The sequence below is a fragment of the Schistocerca nitens genome, chromosome 5 (assembly GCF_023898315.1).
Source record: "Schistocerca nitens isolate TAMUIC-IGC-003100 chromosome 5, iqSchNite1.1, whole genome shotgun sequence".
Taxonomy (NCBI): Eukaryota; Metazoa; Arthropoda; class Insecta; order Orthoptera; family Acrididae; genus Schistocerca; species Schistocerca nitens.
This window is the reverse complement of record NC_064618.1, coordinates 48,306,477-48,320,671: the sequence shown is the minus strand read 5'-3', so window position 1 is coordinate 48,320,671 and position 14,195 is coordinate 48,306,477. Positions and strand designations below refer to the sequence as shown.

The 14,195-nt window shown below is 39.1% G+C and overlaps 1 protein-coding gene across 2 annotated transcripts in view; it reads left to right on the top strand.

Annotated features, from left to right (window-relative positions):
* Nucleotides 1–13,818, top strand: part of LOC126259928 (FK506-binding protein 2) — a 133,507-nt gene extending 119,689 nt beyond the window's left edge. The window contains exons 2-5 of one of the 2 annotated variants that reach the window (XM_049957019.1): nt 1,888–2,051; nt 10,640–10,752; nt 10,997–11,086; nt 13,326–13,818. In XM_049957019.1, coding sequence (XP_049812976.1) covers nt 1,888–2,051; nt 10,640–10,752; nt 10,997–11,086; nt 13,326–13,508 — 550 coding nt within the window. In that variant the 3' untranslated portion in view covers nt 13,509–13,818. The remainder of the gene's footprint in view (nt 1–1,887; nt 2,052–10,639; nt 10,753–10,996; nt 11,087–13,325) is intronic. The other variant, XM_049957020.1, reaches the window with a different exon arrangement.
* The last annotated feature ends 377 nt before the right edge of the window (nt 13,819–14,195 follow it).

The window sequence follows — 14,195 nt, the reverse complement described above, 5'->3', positions numbered from 1 at the left end:
GTTCCAAAACCTGTACACCATACCATGTCGGCATACTCACCACTTGTAAACACTATGCTATTGGCTTGGTGAATAAGTTCGCAGTATTTTTCCGTAAGTTTAGTAAGCACAACAGATATACACAACAGAGACTTCAGTCATCAATAATATATTCTCATTGACTATTTACTACAACAGTCTGCCAACACTAGTGTAACTTTTTTACTCTGCTAATGTAGAAATCACGTGGTTTTGAAGCGAAGAACCTGTCAAGCCATATTCGAGGTGCATTTTCATCTGGAAAGGAAGTTCTTTGGCTCTGAGCACTATGGGACTCAACTGCTGAGGTCATTAGTCCCCTAGAACTTAGAACTAGTTAAACTTAACTAACCTAAGGACATCACAAACATCCATGCCCGAGGCAGGATTCGAACCTGCGACCGTAGCGGTCTTGCGGTTCCAGACTGCAGCGCCTTTAACCGCACGGCCACTTCAGCCGGCAGGAGGTTCTTTGCAGACTTTGTTAGTGTGTGGAAAAGCTGAAATGAGCTGAAAGTCAGGTGAATGAGGTGGGTGCAGAATGAATTCCCAAACCAACTCCTGCATAGTTTTCTTTGTCAATCTAGCAGAATGCGAGTGGGCGTTATCATTGAGTAACATTACTGTCTTCCTGGTCATTGTTCTTGGTTTGTGTCTGGAAGATGTTTCAGTTGTTGACAGTAAAATAATGTCAGCAGTGATGGTTACACCTTGGGGAAACAGTTCGGAGTACACAACACCATCACTGTTCCACCAGATGCGTAATATTCTTTTTCGTGGATGCGCCCAAGTTTTTGTAAGGGGAGTTGCTGCTTTGTTTGGACTCAACTACTTTTTTTCTTTTCCCTATGTTAGTTCAAAGACACAATTTCTCTTCACCAGAGTCAATAGAAGATAGGATTGGTCAGTCGTGTTCACGAGCCAATTGATGACGACCAAGCAGATGTGCACATATGGCAACCTGCTGATTTTTGACTTAGAGCATGCGGTACCCGTGTACCTGATTTTGGAGTCTTACCCATTGCATGCAAATGTCGGACAATGGTGGAATGATCACAGTTCCACATATTTGCCAGTTCTCGAGTACAATCTTGTGGATCATTGTGGATTAATGATTAAATTCTGAAGGTCTCCCTGAATTTGCCAAAATGATCCTCATTAAAATGAGAAAACAATTTTCTTTCGTGCTGTCCAATGGCATTATCCCCATACATGGCACGAATGTTTCTGGCTGGCTCTGTCGCTGTCATCCCTCTGTTGAACTCAAACAGAAGAACGTGTCACGATTCTTCCTCGTGGCACTCCATTTTCTATCGTCCACAGCCCCTCTCACTATGTACAAATGAGAAAATGACAGTATATAAAATCAAATAACAATAGTAAATAAAACATAAAAAATGACAACTGGTAAATAAGCCTGCAGCAACCAGAGTACTAACTCGCAAGACAAAAGTGCAACAAACTTACGCACCAATCAAATATAAAACTAGCCTACAAGTTGTATAATACATTAATAAAAAATTAAGCACAACCTGATTATCAAAATAAATCTGACAGTCAATAAATAAATCCACAGCAACTGGAGTACCACCTCACGAAACACACTTACCTATGTAAATAGCTGTATCTCTGTACCAGTAAAAATTGGGCACATGCTATATGGAACTCCTCCTGAAACAATCTGTTTAGTTATCAAATCATACAAGGTGTTTCGTAAAATGAGTGCACATTGCTGAATAGGCCCCCACAGTACATCCGTGCTGCAGATCCCACGCCATCTTAACCCTCCCCCTCCCCCTCCGCCTCCCGCAGCATGATCCATGTAAGATGGCAGTAAGTGAGAATGCCTGGGATTGCCATGTGTTGCAGCCACGACCGGGACCAGCCGTTCTCGTTCCAGCTGGGCGTGGGGCAGGTGATCAAGGGCTGGGACCAGGGCCTGGTGGATATGTGCGTCGGCGAGCGCCGCCGCCTCGTTATCCCACCTGAGCTGGCGTACGGCGACCGTGGGGCGGGTGCAGTCATCCCAGGAGGTGAGTGCTCTTCCACTTTTTGCATACCACCTTTAACGGCATACTGCTTCCAGACAGCTGCTAGAACGAGACGTGGTGACAAAATGCCATGCAGTAATGCCTCTACAGTAATTCCTATTCCTGAAAAGATACTCTACTCAAGGAATTAAGGGAACATTACTTTGGCCATCTCCAATACTCCACTGAGCAATAATTGAAGACTGTGTATGTTACCAAATTATACTTTTATCTTTCACAAAGTAAGTACACAACAAAATGTGATTACAGTCTATAATTTGGATAAAAGGAACTGAAATGTGAGACTGATGTCGAAAACAAAGTGGAAGCAATCAATCATCCCATCATCTTTTCATTGGTCTTGTATGGACCATTGTTGTGGTCTTCAGTCCTGAGACTGGTTTGATGCAGCTCTCCATGCTACCCTATCCTGTGCAAGTTTCTTCATCTCCCAGTACCTACTGCAACCTACATCCTTCTGAATCTGCTTAGTGTATTCATCTCTTGGTCTCCCTCTACGATTTTTACCCTCCACGCTGCCCTTCAATGCTAAATTTGTGATCCCTTGATGCCTCAGAACATGCCCTACCAACCGATCCCTTCTTCTCGTCAAGTTGTGCCACAAACTCCTCTTCTCCCCAATTCTATTCAATACCTCCTCATTAGTTATGTGATCTACCCATCTAATCTTCAGCATTCTTCTGTAGCACCACATTTCGAAAGCTTCTATTCTCTTCTTGTCCAAACTATTTATCGTCCATGTTTCACTTCCATACATGGCTACATTCCATACAAATACTCTCAGAAACAACTTCCTGACACTTAAATCAATACTCGATGTGAACAAATTTCTCTTCTTCAGAAACACTTTCCTTGCCATTGCCAGTCTACATTTTATATCCTCTCTACTTTGACCATCATCAGTTATTTTGCTCCCCAAATAGCAAAACTCCTTTACTACTTTAAGTGCCTCATTTCCTAATCTAATTCCCTCAGCATCACTTGACTTAATTCGACTACATTCCATGATCCTCATTTTGCTTTTGTTGATGTTCATCTTATATTCTCCTTTCAAGACAATGTCCATTCCGTTCACCTGCTCTTCCAAGTCCTTTGCTGTCTCTGACAGAATTACAATGTCATCAGCGACTTAAGAGAGCTTTAGTAACATGTGTGCCTTCTATGAGCAATTTATCACTGTCCAATTCCTACATGGTGTACTCTTTATAAGTCTATGGTGCCAGGGCCACTCCCGTATGCATCTGCTCTGGGGTATCTGGACAACGCCATGGTACAGAGATGTCCAGATGGTCTTCCCGTGGGGCTGTAATGCATCGGCAAACTCTTCCACATCAACTTGTAAATGGAGAGGGATTGGCATATAAAGCAACATGACTGAAAGTATATCCTTTTTGGCTCAAACACATAGTGCTTGGCACTTGCATTGCATTAAGACGTAGCATTCCATGTGCTTGGTTGAATACAACATCCACAAATGACAACTGACATCTGAGTACCTCATAGAAAACACTTGGACATTGTTACTCATGTCCTTCTGAGGGGTCACCTGGCAATATATTGCATAACACAGCAAATAGACAGCGAATGATTTTAATTGTTGTCTATGTTGAAAATAGAGATCTCAAGCTATGCAATAAGACTACAGGTATCTCCTCTATCAAAATAATTTACCACCTGGGCATTGATACATCTTTTGATTATTTTGAACAGTGTATCAACGGCCATTTTGACACTGAAGAAGAATGAGGCTCCAGGTCATGATGGAATAGAAGCAGAGGTCCCGAGACATAGTCGGGCCATACCTTACACATTTATATAGCAAATACCTACCGTACTTTAAATAAAAGTACCAGGTCTTTCGAAGACAGTGGACGTGGTCCATCTGAAAATCTGAGAGGATAATGATCAAGTAACAGAGAAGCCATGTCAGCCAATGCACCACCTAAATGCAACCGGGAATATTACAGAATAATTTCTCACTCTGTAACAGAGTGTGCACTGATTTTTAACATGGTGTGGGACTGAGACACAGCTTCAATCTGTCAGGAACTTCATAATGGAAAGTTTAAAGAAAACTTTAGTGTGAACAATTGATAATTTTAAGGACTCTTTTAGGCACAGACTCCAAGCAGTATGGATTTTCAAATGGAAAGATAGACAGAGGACACCAGTAATTATTGGAATTTTGGTGGACTTGCAGTAACATTTGATAATTTATAGTTGCCTGTCTTATCATCAAGAGTAAGGGGCATTAGTTGGATAATGGCCTAGTTTAATTGCCTATGAGATATTCTGTTGTGACAGGAGAGCAAAATTGACTTCCCAGAAAACGGTTTAAGAAAGAGCTAATCAAATTATATCTGCAAGGCTTTGTTTGCAGCCCCGTGTCTTAGGTTCTTGCCCCCAAGCTGCTGCAGGAAGACATTGAAGATGCAAACCAGAAATAATGGCAAACAAATTCTACAAACGCTTTGAGAATGATATGGAGAGAATAAATTTGTGATTGCCATGCAAGATAGTTTTCCTGGTGCCTAGAGGGAAGTTGTCGAGAGCAGAAATCCTGTAACAAAAATTAATGACGAGTAGCCACAATGACAAGGGGCCATCAGATAACTGGGGTTGCTGTTACATGAGAAATAAAATTTCTCTTCCCATTCAGCATGTCTGAAGAGGGGGGGGGGGGGGGAGAGAAGAAGAAGAGGCTTTATATAATAAACAAATTAGCAAATATGACAGAAGAGATTTAATTCAGATTATAAAGTATCACAAAATTAGAAGACCATTCTTTAGCCATTGCAGGTTATGGAGCCAATAGCACTGCAAGTTTGGCTGAAGAAGGGAGACATCCAAATAATTATGGAAATCCTAGAAAAATCTGTGAGAACTAAACAAGAAATAAAAGTGCAGCCTTTACAAGAATTTCGCCATTCTTGGGACACATCAACAACAGGTACAAGTCTGAGCCCTAAAGGGAAATGGTATACTAATTGACAGAACATGGAACTGCATCTGCATCGACATCTATATTCCAATTGAAATCCCTGTGGCGTATGGTGGAGGTTAATTTGTGTACCAATGTCATTTTCCCCTTTTCCTGTTCCAGCCACAAACAGCTCTCGGTAAGAACTATTGATGGTAAGCCTCTGTGTGAGTTCCAGTCTCTCTCTTTTTATCTTCATGGTCTTTTCACGAGATATACATAGGAAGATGAGATATATTGGCTGTCTCATCTAGGAACTTACTTTGTGGGAACAGCAACAGTAAAAAACACCACGATACAGAATGCCTCTTGTAGCATCTGCCACTGGAATTGGCTAAGCATCTCTGTGACACTTTCGAGATTACTAAATGAAGCTGTAATGAAATGTGCTCCTCTCCTTTGGATTTTTTCTGTTTCCTCTGAATCCTGTTTAGTATGGATCCCAGACTGGGGATCAGTATTAAATTATTGGTTGAACAAGTGTTTTTCAAGCTACTTCATTTGTTGATGGACTAAATTTCTGAGGATTCTACCAGTGAATCTGTCTGCAATCTGCCTCGTCCACTATTAATTTTATGTGTTTGTTCTCCTTCAAATCACTCTGTTCACCTACATTTGGAAGTAAGTGCTTCCACTGGTTGCAATCACATAATCACACAATGAGTCTTTCTGTCTATGTATTTGCAATATGTTAAATTTATTTATGTTGAGCACCAATTTCCACTCCCTGCAAAAGTGTCATCCTCTGCAAGTTTTCCTGAATTTTGCTTCAATTTTTTAGCATTGCAACTTCTCTGTGTACAACAGCATCATCCATAAAAAGCCTTATGGAACTTCTGAGGTTATTCGTTGGGTCATTTATAATTGCTGTGAAAAGGAATGGTCCTCTGACACTCCCAAAGTTACTTTTAAGTCTCGACATTTATTTCTTTTCAGAGTGACATATTGTGTCCTCTTTGCTAGAAACCCTTCAATCCAGTCACAAGGTCGGTTTGATATTCCTACTCGAGCTGTTTGGAATAAACGAAAGTCAGTAGGAGTAAAAGAATGCCACATCAGGTGGGAGGGGAATGCTTTAGACAGTAGCTATGGATAGAGGGTGACAGGAATTTCTTCCAGTATAATACGGTCTCACTAATATTAAGAGAAAAGGCTGTTGAACAAATTTAACAAAATAACAAAGGATGTTTTTTTATTGAATTAGAAATCACCCAGGAGGAAAGCAGTGTTGGAGTAGCCACAGCAGTAATCCATGCAGGAGACTCATAGGAGCTGGCCAACCAAAACCAACAAAAGTGTGGGAAGATGATACAGTAGTGGCACTATCACAATAAATGAGAAACGCCATCAAAACAGGATACTATGTGAGGGCTTCAGAGACATGTTGCTTCTGACTTGCTGCAACGAGGGCCTCTTGTGGAAGGTCATGGAATTGTGGTTCCAGAGGCCCTGAGTGGCCTCGGCAAGGTGTGGGATGAGTGCTGGAGTTTTATGTGCAGCACCTAAGTAGATCAAACCAGCCACATACAACCCATTTTTGTGTGACTGTCTGTCTCCATCTCCAGGATTCCACTCCGTGTGCCAGAAATGAGTACATATGCAGGGTGTGGTGCAGCTGTAAGGTGGGGAGGGATATTGAAGACACCTCACATACTGTAGCCAGATTGAAACTTCTGTATACAGGAGAGGTGTGTTCCCAAGAACCAGATGGTGAGAGGTCTGGATAATAAGCACCAGCTAGCAGGCAACATGCATAATTAGAAACACGGAGTTTGCCATTCTGTTTGTACCCAATGCATTTAATCCAGTGATTCTGAACCTTTCTGAGACCGTTAATCTCTGAACGAGATATGATATCAGCCAATTCCATCGAGAACATTTTAACACTTGAACTAATTTCAGAAGGAAAAACGGAAACAACTGAACACACCAACTGTTAAAATGATGAAGGATTAATATTTATGAATAAAACTCAGATGGTTCATGCATTCTTTACCAAACCAAGAAATATCAAGTGAATGACAGTCACTGCTGCTTGTTGCTAACAATATAGTTTGAAGTGAGTCACTGAACATCATAAGTTACACTAAGAGCTCATGCTATTCTTAGATTTTGTTTCCATTGTACATAAGTTAGGCTAAATGTAATCAGTATTGTTAGAACTCCAATTCTGTAAAAAATCTTTTGCATCTTTATGGAGTTCAAGAAGTTGTAGTTTGGCTTCACTTTTTCTGTATGAAAGTTGGAAAATAGTTGCTATAACTGCTGACAAACGCTACAGGATGGACAGTAAAATAAGTAAAGAAACCAGTTAAATGGGCTGCAATGCTTTTGGCAAACAAAATCTTTTTCAGAATGACATTTTCAACATATCTGAAACTGAAAGTCCAGACTCAGTGTATATTATCAATTTTGATTTACGACTGAGTGCCCCAGATTATCAGTCTGGAAACTTCACAAAAGGCCACTCAGCGACAGTTCAGAGATGGGAAAACTAGTGGGTTGAGGAGGAGATTGGATTGAGGTAGTTAAGACTCCTATGAAAATAGGTGAGTGATATATGCGGTCAGGTGAGTTGCGTACTGATGGCAGTCACAATATTTCAGTTATCACCTCCAGAAATAGTTACACAATTAATTTTGTGTTTGCAGATACAGGTCAGTATTGAGCATATTGAAATCCCTGTGACACAGTACCATCACACTCCACTACACAAGCCAAAGCAAAATGGGCAATGAATAGAGTGGGAACACGACAATATAATTACTTATCTGCATTTGAAGGGTAATCAGCACTGCAAATGGAATTGAGTGAACATGTATTATGGGATGATGCAGTGGTTGGTTTGTGTAGACACTTCTTGTGTAGTCATGCAAGGCTAAATAACGAACAGTGGAGAAGCAGACCATCTGTCTGTGAAGAACTGGGAATCGTAAAAGAAGTGGAGGCACGGTGATACTGGAAAATTGTAAACCATCCTTGAATTGCACAATGTTAAAACATCATGAATCTCGCCACCAGCTGGGTTCCGCAGCAGCTCACACCTATTTATAAAGCCCACTATAGCAGTGTGCAGTGGAACCTTTGCAGTTGTCGTGCCACTCTTAAGTGATTTCTTTGTCCATCTGATCATCTTGGAAGAATGCTGTGTATTTTGTTATGACCCCGAGACAAAGGAGCAAAGTGAATGGTGGGCAAATGTGAATTCACTGCTGCCGAAAACAACAAAATCATCAGGCTGTAGCACGATGCTAACAGACGGTCCTTGTAAGCGGAAAATCATCAGACGAGCATACTACTGAAATACCCTGACAGTGCTGTGGGAGGTTGTCGAAATGGAGTGTCATGGGAACCTGTCCAAGGCAGTGTTTTAGCTCCACGACAGTACCCCAGGTCATTCTGCACAGGATTCAGTCGCAGATGGTGCTCCTCTGGTCTGTCAGATTTTGTCTCACCCTCTCATTCTACTTGCATGACAGCCAGTGACCCCCTTATCCTCTTTCTTCTGGTGAAGAACCATTGTATTACAGACATTTAAAGTATGATGATGACGACATTTTAAAGGTGGATAGTTTCCGTAACAGACAAAATGCTGGCTTTTACACAAGCTCTCTGCCAAGTTATTTGTTTCTGCGAAAAATGTCTCAGTGAAGTCTGAATATGTAGAGGATTAATGTTGCCAAATTTCATGGTCACAGCCTGACTTTTTTATTTCTATTTATTTGTTGATTGATATTGTAATTAAAGCTTTGACTACCTCTCATAGAATCATGGGTCAATAGCGACATGAAATGTGCAAATGTGGCTGAATCGAGCCAACACAATTCCAAAATACTTGGTTATATTTTGTGTTCTTCTTGGGTATTTCAGTGACTTTTTTCCCCTTCTCTAATCTTATGTTGAACCCCAGTTGCTCTAATTCAAAGCAGAAAGACTTAACAGTTTAGTGATTTCTACAAGATTGCCTGTGATGGCCATGAATTGAATTTGTTGCTGCAGTTTTGTTTATACCTTCGGAGTCTTAATCTCTCTCAAGTTCAAAACAAGCAGTAATTTTACTAAATTGAAAGATATGCATTTTAATTTTCAGTGATTTTTTTAAAAACAAGTGAGAAACCTGTCAACAAAAAAATGTTATCTGCAGTAATTTGGCTGGAGTTCTTTAAAAAAGTATCTGTATTTTTTAGTAAAGTGAGATTTGACTGTGTAGTCTTCATCTCAAGAACTATAATGAAAAACATTTCAGATTCAAAATTCCAGAAACAAAATAAATTAATAATGATAAATAACAGTGTACCTAACATTACAAATGTTAAAAATGGGTATAACAAGAGGAAAGGTTTCGAACATAGCGTATTAGTGGGTACCATAATGGCTTTTCCTCAGATGGTTTGGAATATGCACTGTCCATCAAAAAGTTCTGAGACCAATTTTGTTCCTGGCATACAAAGAACATTAGCACCTTGATAGTGCTGCCACAGCGTGTTCAAAAGTCTTTTCAACTTAATTTTTGAGTTTGTAAAAATATGGTGGTCTGCCTCATTTCTTGTATCAGTGTCACAATCCACAGTAAATTATTGTTCTTGACCCTTTACTGTTTTATTCCTATTTAATTTGTAGCATCTGAAGTTCTTATACTCCACAACAGTTTAAAAGAGAGCAAAAAATAAATTAGGCAATGAAATTATGAAGCAATAGGCAACACTATTGTGACCCATTGATCTTGAGTGCTGCTGGTGTTTGTTATCCTTACCACATTTGATTAAAAGAGGACAGCGAAGCAATTCAGAAGTTTGGTTCTATATTTGTTAATCCAAAACACAGATATTACAGAGATGGTTCATCAACTCAAATGGAAATCCCTGAATGGAAGATGCTGTTTTCATGAAACACTATATTGAGAAGATTTTAAGAACATTCGCATTTTCCTTGGTCCATTTGCGAGTGGAACAGGAAAGGGAATGATGAAGGGGGAGGGGGGATTGGTGGTGGTGCAAGTTACCTTCCACCATGCACCATATGGTGGCTTGCAGATTATATATTTAGGTGTAGAAAGCAAGGACCACGCCAGTTTGATCCCTTTGCCTGTAAGGTTCTTAAAGGAACATAAAAGCAAAACAATTACTGATGAGATGTTTGGCATAATAAAGTAGGGAGAAAAGTGAGAAAATAGACAAGTCACATCTTTAAGCACTCCTACAGAAATACAGTTTAGAAAAAACGTTAGTATTATTTTTCTGTTCAAGTGAAGGGAAATTGCCTTTGATCCATTCAGTTAAAATTACTGCCTCCTTCTCTTTCTCTCAAATGCTTAGAATAATTAAAAAAAAAAATATTCCTGACTGTCAACTTCACTCTGTTAAATATACAAATTCTATCTAAAGCGACATAGGGAAGTCAGATTGGGACCCGAACTCAGATTTCCCACTTACCACAAGCAATTACATTACCGTTACGCTATCTGAGCACACTCCCTGAACTGACCCAAACTTCTGTGTCACACACCTATCTATTTCTTCTCATACATTCATCATCAAACATATAAATTAATGTGTCTGATTCATGGCTTTGTGAATTTTCTCTGTTTCAGGTGCAACACTGACATTTGAAGTGGAGCTTCTGAGCATTGGCGATTCACCACCACCAGTGAATGTTTTCAAAGAAATTGATGCAGACAAGGATCAGAATCTTTCAAGGGATGAAGTAAGTAACAAAACAACAAAATCAAAAATCTGTAAAGACTGCATGTGATTATATGGGCAAGGGATTAACAGAATTCAAAAAATAGATACTGCATGTAGGTACACAGTAAGAGATTTTTTGAAGCTTTACTAACATTGGAACTAACAGTGCTGGCTTGTTACAAGTTTGTTTTAAGGGATGAACTTGTGTAATAAACAAATAACATGAGTGGGACCTCAAAATTAGCAACTCTATCAAACCCTAGGGGCAGCAGAACAATGCTGATGCAGGTCATGCTGTGAATATCTTCAGGGAAATAGATGCTGATAAAGACGACAATCTTTCAAAAGATGAGGTAAGTGATACTGCAAGCTATGATCCCTTCTTGTTAAGGCACATGAGAAAATGAACTGCTAATCAGTGTAGTTTTGACACAGTTCATTTTTCTGTTTGCATTATGTAATTTTGGATGTAGATACATACATAGATATAGTTTTTTACACATCTGCAAAATATAAGTGGTCTACCTTCCTGTGCAGATAGTATTTGATGATGATGATGATGATAGTTGCACAAGAATGACCTCTGTTTTCGTCAGAGTAACTTAAAACTATTTATTCAAAATAAGCCTAAAGCTGATTCTTATACCAAAGCAGTTCTTCAGCTCATTTGTTCAAAAGTTGTAAAGACCCCAAACTATGAGGTTAAGTCAATTATTATCCGCAAAGCAGTTATAAAATTTTATTGTAATCAAATAGGAAACTTCCAAGAACATCATTTCTCGACATAGTCTCCTTGCTTTTCAATGCTCTTGGTCCATCATGGTACAAGCTTCCTGATGCCCTCCTAAAAGAAGGTTCTCGGTTGAGGTGCGAGCCAGTATTGCACCGCTTCTTTCACTGCTTCATCCTTGGCAAATCGACAGCCCATTAATGCCCGTTTGAGTGAACCGAACAAGTGATAGTCAGAAGGGGCAAGATTGGGGACTATATGGAGGATTTCAAATCCTTCAAATTTGAGTTTCTGGAGCATTTCAGCAGTGTGGGCAGCAGTATGCGGACGGGCATTGTCGTGCACCAACACAATACCTTTTAACAGCAATCCTTGGCATTTGTGTCAAATTGCAGGCTTTAGCCTGGCTGTAAGCATCTCACTGTAATGTACACGGTTTATTGTTGTACCCCTTTCCCAATAATGTTCCAGTACTGGACCTTGTGCATCCCAAAAAACTGTAAGCATCAGTTTTCCTGTGGATGGTTGGGTCTTGTAGTTTTCTTGCATGGCGAATTTGGATGTTTCCATTCCATACTCTGCCATTTGCTCTGCAGCTCGTAATGATGGATCCATGTTTCGTCACCAGTAATGATCCTGTCTAAGAAGTTGTCCCCTTCATCACCATAGAGATCCAAATGTGTTTTGCAGATTTCCAAACGTTTGTTTATGCAACTGTGCGAGTTGTTTTGGGACCCATCTTGCACAAACTTTATGAAACACAAGTCGGTTGTGGTAGATTTCGTAGGCAGAACCATGACTAATTTGCAGACGATGTGCTACTTCGTCAACAGTTAATTGTCTATCCAAAAGAATCATTTCACGTGAACGCTCAATGGTTTCTTCATTTGTGGCAGTAAACGATCGTTCAGCTGCTTCATCGTGCATAACACTTGTGCGACCATTTCGGAATTTTTTGATCCATTTGTAGACACTCCGTTGTGGCAAAACACTGTTCCTGTACTGTGCCTCAAGTCTTCAATGATTTTTGGCCCCTGATACGCCTTCTGACCACAAAAAATGGATCACTGAACGTTGCTCTTCTTTGGTGCAAATAGACAGCAGAGCAGCCATGATTAACAGCACAGCAGTGATAACGAAACTAACCTAGGAGCTTGAAAATTGCAAAGATATAACAACAAATAAACAAAGCATATGTCACCAACGTAAAATGACAGTACTAACAAATAAACAAAAATTGCGGATAATAATTGACTTACCCTCGTATATGTAGTTTGGTAGGCTGGAGGTATGCACTTAGTGCAAGTTTCTCTGAAAAAGTAAAAAGGGGAAAGATTTAACCTTTCAACAAATAAACACTTGCTGGAAAGAATAACCAGGGAAGTAGTTTTCAACATTAAGGCAGATATTTTGAAAATTCTGGATGATGTCTCACAATCAGAAATATAGTAGTAACAAGCAGTATATGTAAAAGGAAAATAGTTCTCTGTGGAATTCAACCTTATGCGATGATGATGATGATGCATTGCAAAATTTGAGGTATTTAGATCCATGTTTTTATTAGAATATAACTTTCTCTTATTTCAAATCAATGAGTTTACTCTTATCATGAAATTGGAAACTGGGAAATGCAAAAAGTCACTTTTTATGTCAAACAGTCCAAATATCAGGTAGAATTGCAGAATATTAGATATCCATTTGCAGTAGATACGTAGACAAGTTTAATAATGTAAACTTACACATTTTTATTTTTTCTTTGCTTTTGACTGCCTGGCTTGTTTACTAATTTTTATTAATGTTTCTTCTGCAACAAGTATTTTATATTGTCTTCATTTAACATATTATACGTGGCTTTGTTGTAGGTCAGTGAATACCTGAAGAAACAAATGGTAGCAGCTGAAGAAGGAGGAGACAGTGAAGAAGTGAAACGTATGCTAGAGGACCATGACAAACTTGTTGATGAAATATTCCAACACGAAGACAAGGACAAAAATGGCCTCATATCTCATGATGAGTTCTCTGGTCCAAAACATGATGAACTGTAACACTTTGTGAATACCAACTGTGTGCAAATATGCATTTACTGAAAAAGACTACTGTGTGTGTGTGTGTGTGTGTGTGTGTGTGTGTGTGTGTGTGTGTCAAACCTTAAAAGTACATTGCTGTTTAAGAAAGGAAGATATTGTGCGTATGTGTCCTACTACAGAAATTTTTCGATATTAAATTATTGTTCAGTGGTTTATCAGCACAGACAATTTTCAAAAATTAAATTGAACATTGTGAGAGGGTTTTTTTATATAAATATGAGAATATGTTAAAGATTTGTGATGGTTAATAAAAATTCTGGAAAAATAACTTTTATATTTTTTTACCTTAAGATGTTTAAGATAGATGTCACATATCCTGGGTTCATTCCCTGAAAAATTTGTAACGGTAAAGATCATGCAAATGGTATGAAGTCTATATTCAGTTTCAGCACACTTTTTAGATACTATTGACTTGTGGCCTAAGATTATTCTTCCATGCAGATATTTTCTGCTTGTTATTTTTGTTCTTAAGTTAGTTAAGTTAGCAAATGCCCTACTGCTTTGTTTAGTCCACTATGAAAGTGTTTTTAGAAATATTAAGGAAGTTATTTAAACTGTAAGAACTTTGAAATCACCACAATTAAAATAGGCCAAACAAAACACTTTGGAGATCAATGTTAGTAAAGTGATTTCAGTCATGTTTGT